Source organism: Temnothorax curvispinosus, unplaced genomic scaffold, assembly GCF_003070985.1.
Source record: "Temnothorax curvispinosus isolate PA1 unplaced genomic scaffold, ASM307098v1 QBEX01002219.1, whole genome shotgun sequence".
Lineage (NCBI taxonomy): Eukaryota > Metazoa > Arthropoda > Insecta > Hymenoptera > Formicidae > Temnothorax > Temnothorax curvispinosus.
Genome location: NW_020211999.1, coordinates 1 through 11,002, shown reverse-complemented (window position 1 = coordinate 11,002; position 11,002 = coordinate 1). Strand labels below are relative to the sequence as shown.

The 11,002-nt window shown below is 46.2% G+C and overlaps 1 protein-coding gene across 1 annotated transcript; it reads left to right on the top strand.

The window, feature by feature from the left end:
* The first annotated feature begins 8,433 nt into the window (after window positions 1-8,433).
* Window positions 8,434-9,291, top strand: LOC112468901. Its single transcript, XM_025038300.1, has one exon. The coding sequence runs from the start codon at window positions 8,434-8,436 to the stop codon at window positions 9,289-9,291; it is 858 nt and encodes a 285-aa protein (XP_024894068.1).
* Window positions 9,292-11,002: the final 1,711 nt, after the last annotated feature.

Below are 11,002 nucleotides of genomic sequence, written 5' to 3'. Positions count from 1 at the left end.
CGACACGAATAGCGAACGGAGCGTAACACTTTTTGGGGGCTCGTCCGGGATCGCGCGTGTGAGTGTGTGTGCCATGACGACGCTAGTTGCGACGAGAAAGAGACGCCTGGTGGACTCTTCGGAGCCTGCGACGGAGTCGGCAGCTTCAGAGACGGCAGCTCTCCAAGCCGTGCTACAGGAGATGCGGCAAATGCGCGAGGAGCAGGCGCAACGTGATGAGGAACTCGCCGCAATACTTCGCCGGCACGATGAGGAGCTCCAATTTTTACGGGGAGACCGGTTGCCTTCTCAGGAAACACAGCTAAGTCCTTCCAATATTAGAGCAAATTGCGGTCCGGAAGTAGAAGCCGTTGGTGTGGGAAACGGCGCGCGCAGTGAAATCGGATATAAACTTAAACCTGACACGTTTGACGGTGTGGTTCCGTTGCGAGAGTTTTTCTCGCAATTTAATTTAATCGCACGCGCGAATCAATGGGACGATGCGATCAAAACCGTAGCTTTAGCGTCGTGCTTAAGGGGAAAAGCGCGTTCTGTCCTAGAATCGGTAGAAAATTTAGAGAATTTGGGTTACGAAGAACTAAAATTCAAATTAGAACTACGTTTCGGTGAGGGGCAACTTTCGCAAAATTATTATACTCAGTTTACGAACAGAAGGCAAAGATTCGGGGAAGATTTAGCTACTTTCGGTCACGAATTGGAAAGGCTCTCTCGATTAGCTTATCCTGAGTGTCCCTACGCGGTTCGAGACAAGATCGCGTGCGCTCAATTTGTTTCTTCCCTTTCGGACGGATTTGTTAGAAGGACTCTTCAGCTAGAAGGGATTACCTCGCTGAAGTTGGCCATAGAGAGGGCAAAGGCCGTCAAAATTATACAGGGAGGAAATTTTGAAAGAAGGAGGGATTTTGAGAAGCGATTTGAGAAGGGGAAGGATAGGGGCGTGAAGAGTAATGAAAAGGGGGACGGAGATGAAAAAGTCGAAGAAAGAGGAAAGAAAGGTTATGGTTATGAGCGGAGGGATTGGAATAGAACAAAAGAGTGTTGGAATTGTGGAAAGGAGGGACATTTCCGGTTTGAGTGTCCTGAGAACAAGGGAAACTCGGTTTAGTTGCTCTCGGCGGGGTAAGAACAACTGAAGTGGGCATTACCCCGAGTGTTAATTGTTCTAATTGTTCTCAAACTTTTTCTGTTAATCGAATAAAGTCAAGTTCAAATTATTTTAGTTATAAGGGGATGTTGGATGGTAACGAGTGTTGTTTCAAGATAGATACGGGTTCGGATGTTTCGATTCTTAGTAGAAGAATGCTTAAAGAGGGCAAGCACATCATTCAGATTAAGGACAATTCTCTTAGATATCCCACTGGAGAGGTAGTTCCCATCGAATTTAAGGTCATGGCAAAAGTTCTCTTGGGAAAATATTTCGTGGAAATTCCTATGTATGTAATAGACATGGATGATGATTGTTTATTAGGTGTAGATTTCTTAAGGAAGATAAATTTAGAAAATGTTTTTGAATTTGCTTTTATTTCTTCGGAATCCGATAAAGAAAAGGTTTTGAGTTGTTCTCGAATTCAAGTTTCTTCCGAAAGAGCTCCATTCTTGAAAGAACTCTATACTAATAATTCCTCAAATTTAAATAAGGCTCAAAAAGAAATTTTTACGGATTTCTTAGAGGAGTATCAGGATGTATTTTTCGAGGAGATTGTTGCTGGTAATTGTGGAGTCGTCGAACATGTCATCAATTTAGAAGATTCTTCTCCCATTAAGCAGGTTCCTCATCGAATTCCCTTACGAATGCGAGGGGAAGTAGAAAAGATTATTGAGGAAATGAGAAAGCAAGGGGTCATAGAAGAGTCGCAAAGTCCGTGGGTTTCTCCTGCTGTTTTGGTAAGAAAAAAAGATGGAACGTTGAGATTTTGCGTCGATTATAGAATGGTAAATGCAATAACTAAAAAAGATTCGTTTCCCTTGCCTAGAATAGATGACATTTTCGATCAGCTTTCGGGAAACTTTTGGTTTTGCACTCTGGATCTTAAAAGCGGTTATTGGCAGGTAAAGATTCGTCCTGAGGATAGGGAAAAGACTGCCTTTTCTATTGGACGTGGATTATGGCAATTCACTGTAATGCCTTTTGGGCTGTGTAACGCTCCTGCTACCTTTGAGCGTTTAATGGAAAAAGTATTGCGAGGATTATTATATAAAATTTGTTTGGTTTATTTGGACGATGTAATAATTTTCGGTAAAAATTTTAATGAAATGCTAGAGAATTTAAAGAACGTGCTCTCACGGTTACGTTCTGTTAATCTTAAAGTAAACCCTAAAAAGTGTATTCTCTTTGCAAAGAAAGTAAAATATTTGGGACATATAGTCTCTTCAAGAGGTGTTACTACAGATCCGGAAAAGATCTCTGCTGTGAAGGATTGGCCGATTCCACATAACAAGAAGCAGCTTCGAAGTTTCCTAGGGTTTTGCTCATATTATCGGAAATTTGTAAAAGGATTTTCTTCTTTAGCCAAACCTTTATATGCTCTAACAGAAAATCAGGTTAAATTTTCTTGGGACGAGAAGTGTCAAAGTGCATTTTTAGAGTTGAAACGAGTGTTATCTTCTTCTCCAATGTTATCCTTCCCGAGTGGGGAGGGAGAATTTATTTTGGACACTGACGCTTCGAATATTGGAATTGGCGCAGTCCTTTCACAAAAGCAAGAGGGAGTAGAAAAAGTCATTGCTTATTTCAGTCGTGTACTTAGTAAGTCTGAGAGGAATTATTGCGTTACTCGTCGAGAACTCTTGGCGATAGTCGATTCTATTAAATTTTTCCGGCATTATCTTCTAGGGCGGAAGTTTTTGATCCGTACGGATCATGTTTCTCTTAGGTGGTTGATGTCCTTTAAAGACTTAGAAGGGCAATTGGCGCGTTGGCTGGAAAGACTCCAGCAATATGAGTTCGAGATTATTCATCGCAAAGGTTTAATTCACAAGAATGCCGATGGGCTTTCTAGACGACAATGTGAATCATTTGGTTGCGAATATTGTGTCAAAGTGGAGAGAAGGCAGATTGAAGAATCAAGAAAATCAGTCGCTCGTATTATTCTCATAGGAGAAACTCTTCAAGATTGGCGCAAGGAGCAATTAGAGGACGTTAGCATTGCTTTTATTTACCGCGGGAAGGAAACGGGAATACGTCCGTCTCGTTTTGAAATACCCGCTGGAAATGTCTCCGCCCGAATATATTGGTCTTATTGGGATGCTTTGAGTTTAAAGGATGGGGTTCTTTATAAGAGATGGGAAGCACCAAATCTTAAGTCAAGTATTTTTCAGCTTATTGTTCCTCGAAACCGTGTTAACCAGATTCTAGAAGAAGCGCATGATTCTTTTTCTGGAGGACACTTTGGAGTCAATAAAACTCTTGAAAAAATCCGAAAGCGGTTTTATTGGGCTACCTGTAAACAAGATGTGGAGGAATGGTGCAAAACTTGCAAAGTTTGTGTGTCAAAAAAAGGCCCTTTGGGGAAGGGAAAGTCTCCATTACAAATTTATAATGTTGGGGCCCCATTTGAAAGATTACAAATGGACATACTTGGCCCTCTTCCTATTACTACTTCCGGAAATAGATATCTCCTCGTCATTGTTGACTGTTTCACCAAATGGGTAGAAGTTTTTCCTCTCAGGAATATTAGGGCAAGTACAGTGGCAGAAGTCTTCGTTAATCAAGTCATTTCTAGACACGGGGTCCCTTTAGAAGTCCATACGGATCAGGGGAGGAATTTTGAGTCCAAACTTTTCGCGGAATTGATGAATCTCCTTGGAATTTGGAAAACGAGAACAACTGCTCTACATCCGCAATCGGATGGACAAGTCGAGCGGCAACATCAGACTATTATTAATTATTTGGCGAAGTATATTTCTGAAAATCAGAAAGATTGGGATTGCTGGGTCCCTATGTTTTTATTGGCTTACAGATCTTCTAAACACGAGACTATTGGAGTAACTCCCGCCGAGCTGTGTTTTGCCCGAAATCTTAGGTTGCCGTTAGATCTGCTTTTAGGAAGTCCTCCGAGGGGAGGATCTCAGTCAGTTGAAGGTTTTATTGGGAATTTGAAAGAGAAGTTGGACAAGATCCATTCCAACGTTAGGGAACGTATGGATATAAAGTCTTCACGAGCAAAGTCTTGGTATGATCGAAAGGCCAGGCAAACTCTTTTTCAAGAAGGGGAGAAAGTTTGGTTTTATAATCCTCGTAGGATGAAAGGTAGAGCCCTTAAATTGCAGAGCAATTGGGAAGGACCTTTCTTAATAGTGAAAAAGTTAAATGATGTGGTCTATTGTATTCAAAGATCTGTGAGACATAAGAAGAAAATTGTGCATGCGGATAGGTTGGCTTCTTTTTCCGAAAGACATTAGAGTTTGATAGGGATATTATGGACTAGGTTGGGTGTAATGATTTGCGGGGAAGGTTAATTACGGTAGAAATTAAGATTGTTGTGTTGCATTGTTTACTGCGCGTGTTATTTTGTTCTTAGATATTTACGGAAGCCGAAGCGGTCGTAACTCCTCACCGAGTTGGACATCTTGGGAGCTGGCTTGTTGCCGAACCTAATACCGGCGAAGGATAAGACTGCCTCTCTCACGGTTGTTTGATCCGTGGTTTTTCCGTGAGACATAGGGCAAATGCCGAGGCAGGGACTTGGGGAGTCTTTCGAGACGTTGGGTCCACGGTAAGCTTCCCCCTCCTTGTCCGAAGATTTAGAAGAGGAGCAGCGACATCTCCGACGACTTCTGGAGCTGAGAGGAAGAGGCCTGTGTTGGGAGGCGAGATCTCCTGCGAGGGAATTGATGAGGGGTCGCCCTGGAGTCGGCAGGTGGGAGAGAGTATTTTCTTCCGGAAAATGTCGATTGGGGACTCGCTCCATGAGGAAGAGGACATGATCCTGAACTCGAGAAGAGGACGGTGCTCGGTAACCTGTGGCAGCAGCCCAGGGTAGGGCAGGAAGCCGTGAAGAGGACATGATCCTGGACTTCCAGAGTACGGTTGGGACCGAGAAGAGGACGGTGCCCGGTAACCTGTGGCAGCAGCCCAGAGTAGGGCAGGGGGCCGTCCCGGTACCCTGGAATCGTACAGAAAAGTTCGCCCAGTCAGGAAACTGCCCCTCTGGATTGTCGGGACGACAATCTGAAGTGGGGGGGCAGTGTTACGCCCGCTCGCCCGTGCCGAGACGTTTGTACTCGTGGGCTGAAATTGGCTTCGCTCCGCAGAAGTTTCAAGCCGAAGCGCGTCTCTTGACAACGGGGACGCATAGAATTATTGATTTAATTACCGCCTGTCAGATTGATCTGGCGACTCGAATCGTTCGGTCCGGTTTCCCAGAACTTTCTTGTATTCCGTTCTGAGTTTAAATAAACCCGAGTTCCTTTTTGTATAACGAGAGTGGTTATTTCTGCGATCCCGGAAGTACGCGGACGCGTTCGTGAGTGCGCGCGACACGAATAGCGAACGGAGCGTAACAATATAATTGCCGCTCATTTACTCAGACTATATACACATCTCATTTTATACACCGCTCATCGATCTCAGGTCAGATCGACCGCCACGTGTCTCACTACACCGCTCATCGATTCTCAGGTCAGATTGTATCAATTTCGACGCATCAAAGACGCATTAAAGACGGCTCAGATTGTGGTCTGAGTTACACAAAAATAAAGTGAATATTTAGTTAACACCTTCCACGCGCGTCCTTCTCATCCCGCTTCCATCGTCGGGATTAATCAGCGATTTTGCAAACATTTGGTCCTTCGAGCCGGATGCGTGGAACTTAAAATGTAGCTTGGACACAGATCATGTGAACAGGGCATGCCTTTCACGACATGCCACGTGGACATTATCGCGCGCTTTCGCGAGTGAAGGACAGACATTCTCACGTGCGCTCGCGAGTGTTACGAAAGCATGTTCACGCGCTCCCGCGAGTGTAAATAAACATTTTCACGTGCTCAATACATGACATTGTAGACTCTTGATTCGCATAGTGTTTTTCTCACGCGTCTCTCGAACGTTCTCGATTTGTGCAGCATTTCTTACACGTGTCTGCCTTATAATTGCCTCTCATTTACACGGACTATATAGACATCTTATTTTGTTCACCGCTCATCACTCTCAGGTCAGATTGTATCAATTTTGACGCATTAAAGACGCATTAAAGACGGCTCAGACTGTGGTCTGAGTTACACAAAAATAAAGTGAATATTTAGTTAACAGCTTCCACGCGCGTCCTTCTCATCCCGCTTCCATCGCCGGGATTAATCAGCGATTTCGCGAACATTTGGTCCTTCGAGCCGGATGAAATGGGTAATATGGCAAGCTTGGCACTTGGCCGCGCAACATCTAATTTACCCGTGCGATTGTTGCAACGGCACTCACTTCATTGTGATGTGCACGTAATTTAGAGATTTTTCAACAGGCGATCGACAAAAACTAATCATACCACGGAGGCTTTGGTTCAAATGCCTCGGCCGCCACAACGGCCACTCATGTAAAGGCTCACGGGGGTGCAAGAAGTGCACCAACCGACACGATGCTGCATGAGGCTTATCAGTCGAACTCATCAGCGAAGCCGATCACCAGCTCAGCTGCGTCAGCTCAATAGGAAGATGGTGCAATCGTCGCTCACTCATCTTTGGCCCGCTCATTACACTCAACATTACTCGCTACGGCCCTGGCTCAGATCAGCTCATCTGTTCATACTCAATGCGTATGGCCTCTCATTGATTCAGGTTCAGAACTTACCTTTGTTTCAGAATCTCTCGTTCGCCAGCTCAACATCACTCGTCATCATTCCGTCATTCTCATTACTGGAATTGGTGGCGGAAAGTCCACGCAAAACTCGAGGAGTTGCATTGCTTACGCTCCGCTCACTTTACTCAAGAACAGACGTCATTATTCAAGCTCACATTCTGCAGACGTTAACAAACATCCTGCCATCATTCAACGCGGCACCCCAGGAATAGCCACATCTCCCCAAGTTAACCTTGGCTGATCTAGATTTCCTAACACCACGGTCAGTGGATATCATCATTGGAGCTGACTCATGTGGACAGATCATCAAGCCCAACATCATCAAACGAGATACATTGATGCCAATTGCGCAGCTCTCTTCGGATAGCTCGTTTTCGGACCTGTTAATACATCCTCATCGGCAATTGCCACCGTGCATCATGCCTCCGTTCGGGAGGGAGAAGATGTTCTTGACGACTTGCTGGCGAAATCTGGATACAAGAAGAAGAGACTGCGAGCGACAAGCTTGATCTTACTCCTGACGAGCAAAGATGTGAAGAACATTTCAAGAGTATTGTTTCACGGGATTCAACAGGTCGATACACAGTTCGACTTACACTGAAATCATCACCGGATACTCTTAGCGATTCGTATCTCACTGCGCATCGATATTTGACAGGTTTACGAAGAAGACACTCACGAGATGACAACTATCGACGTCTGTATCATCAGCTTATAATACTCTATCAAGAGCTCAATCACATGAAGAATGCTTCAACCGTTTCCAGTCAGCTCACACAATATTATTTGCCACATCACGGAGTGCTCAGACCAGACAGTGCAACCACAACATGACGTGTGGTATTTAATGGCTCGAGTGCATCTACATCCAGCCGCTCACTTAATGATCTCATGCACACAGGAGCCAAGCTGCATTTCGACATCACCGATGTCTTGCTCTGAATTCGACAAGTTCGGCATTTAGTTGCCACTGACATCACCAAAGGGTATAGGCAGATCAACGTGCATGAAGATGACTGAAAGTTACAACGGACTCACTGGATAGATGAACAACTCAATGAAGTGCCATATCATCTAACAACGGTCGATATGTTGATGACAATTCTGGAGGCGACGACACCGTTCAGCAGGTAGTCAATACTGCTCAACGGATTTATGCATGGCGGGCGGCTTCCCATTAGCAAGGTAGCACGCGACTCATCAAGACGTACTCACTGCGGTTCAAGCAGAACAGGACCAGGGCTCACAACCTACATTGACGATTGCTTAACCAAAAGACTCGGATTACGATGGCTTCCTCAAGAAGATTCATTCACATTCTCAACAAGGATCTCGTCGCACACCGATCATCTCACCAAACGCCTCGCTTGGTCTGAAGTGGCTCAGATACTCGATCCATTGGGCTTTGTATCACCAGTGGTGATCAAGGCGAAGATGCTCTTGCAGGAGCTTTGGCTACATGAAGCTCTAATGGGATGAACCACTGCCATCCTAGCTCTCATCACGGTGGCTCATTATCAGAAAAGAACTCACAAGCTTGCAAGCTCTCAATACCTCGGTGATACATCCAAGGTAGCACCTCTCAAACCACATGGAGTACCTCGTCAGTGGAATTTCACGGCTTTTCTGATACGTCTCAACTGGCAATGGCTGCAGTCGTATTTATCACCGTCCACGGCTCTAATGGCGCCACGATTTCATTGGTGTGCTCCAAAACGAAGGTAGCACCGCTCAAACGGCTCACCATCCCGAGACTTGAACTCACCGCAGCATTGCTGCTCTCAAGACTCATGCCATACGTTCAAGCCACCTCGAAGATGAACGTTACAGCAACTCACCTGTGGACGGACTCTGTTGTGACACTCACGTGGATCAAATCTCATGCATCGCGCTGGAAGGATTTCGTGAGAAATCGAGTTTCTCAACTTCAAGAGCTCACTGCGAACGCACATTGGAAATACGTACCAGGTACGTCCAACCCAGCCGACTGCGCATCACGAGGATTAATTACTGCTCAACTTCAAAGCCACTCATTATGGTGGACGGGACCACCATGGATTCTCACACCTGAAGCATGGCCATCTCAACCCGCGCTTCCGGACAAATTGAACGGTCATGAGGCACGTCCTGGCATTGCTCTATATGCAGCTGCATCTCAGCCGAACTATCATTGGGATCTCATATTCAAGTACTCAACCTTCAATAAATTATTGAAAATAACAGCTCTCTGTTTCAGGTTTATCGCTCTCTTGAGAGGGTTCTGGGACGGGTCGTTGGACTCGCACTCTGCTTTGGAGAATGCCAGATTTTTCTGGATCAAGGCTATTCAAGCGGCATACTTCACGTACGAGATCAAGATACTCACGGCCAACTCGAGATCACCAACTGCTCACGCATTCAGTCGATTGACTGCGTACATAGACGCTCAAGGACTCATCCGAGTTGGTGGCCGTCTCAATCAAAACCAACATTGGATCAAGACAACAAACATTAGGCGATTTTAACTCGCCACTCACGGTTCTCAACCTCAATCATCGCCCACGCCCATTTGCACACCCTGAATGGAAGAACACAGCTGACATTGGCTCATGTCAGACGACAGTACTGGATCATCGGCGGACGGGCTCCGGTGAAGTCTCATACCTCACGGTGTGTCGTGTATGCTCGGCAGAGGGGGATCCGTGCTCATCAACTAATGGGCCAACTACCTCTCTCTCTCGGGTTACGCCGTCACGTCCGTTTACTCATACAGGAGCTGACTATGCCGGACCGCTCACTATCAAAACATGGAAGGGACGAGGTGTGAAAATATACAAGGAAGGGATCTGTGTTCGTCTGCTTCTCCACCTCCGCAATTTACCTCGAAGTAGTCAGTGACTACCCATCAGAAGGATTCATAGCAGCCTTCCGAAGATTCTCAGCTAGAAGGGGAATTGCTCAGACCATGTATTTGGACTGCGGGACAACATTCATTGGAGCAGACGCCGCGCTCAAGAAAATGTTCATCCAGGGCTCTCAAGAACATCACGGATTGCTAAAGTTTTACAATTTAATGACACAGGATGGGAGTTCAACCCACCAGGCGCTCTACACATGGGGGGCAAGTGGGAGGCGGTAGTAAAGTCTGAAGTTTCATCTGAGACGGACTATCGGGGAGACTCTACTCACGACGGAAGAACTCACAACGTTGCTTACGCAAAACAAGGACATTCTCAACTCGCGGCACTTAGAACCGCTGAGTGACGACCCTGAAGACGTCTCAGCGCTCACACCAGGTTTCCTCATTGGAGGTCCAATCATTATCATGCTCGAGCCATCTCTGATTGACCTAGCAACCTCACGACTATCTCGGTGGCAGCTCATTCAGCAGCATGTTCAACATGTTTGGGCACAAGAGTCGGCTCATTATCTGCAACGCCAGCAGGCGATATCCAAATGGCATCATCTTAACAACAGCATCAAGGTAGGTTCCATCGTGCTGCTCACCGACAAACGCTCTCCACCGTGCAAGTGGCCACTCGCCAGAGTAACGGACCTGCACCCTGGCAAAGATGGGCTCACTAGGGTGGTTACCCTTAAGACGGCCACCACGAAACTCACTCGGCCAATCTCAGAATAAAGGATCAAGAGTAAGGAATCATCAACAAGGTTGCTGATGGCGGGCGGAATGTTCGAGATTCCGTTAACGTTGCGCCGTCCGATCAGATGGCAGCATTGATCGGGTATCGACGCCCGATCACCGCGACAGCTGGCGCACGCACGGGCGCGCTCATCGCCAACGTCTTCCTCGCGATATTCAGAGTTGTACAAATGGCCGCGCAGTGATCAGACGCACAACGTGTGCTCTGTGCATTTACGATTGTGACTACACATTGAAGTGCCCACCGCAGTGATTACAACAGCTTCCGAGATACTGCATTAACATGTAAAGCGACCGCTCATCCAGCTCTACTCGGGTACATCAACACGACGACTCAGGCTCACATGTGCGCGAGTGCCGACCGCCACGTGTCTCACCGGCTCACGGGCGATTCATCGAAGAGGACGGCAATTAATATAATTGCCGCTCATTTACTCAGACTATATACACATCTCATTTTATACACCGCTCATCGATCTCAGGTCAGATCGACCGCCACGTGTCTCACTACACCGCTCATCGATTCTCAGGTCAGATTGTATCAATTTCGACGCATCAAAGACGCATTAAAGACG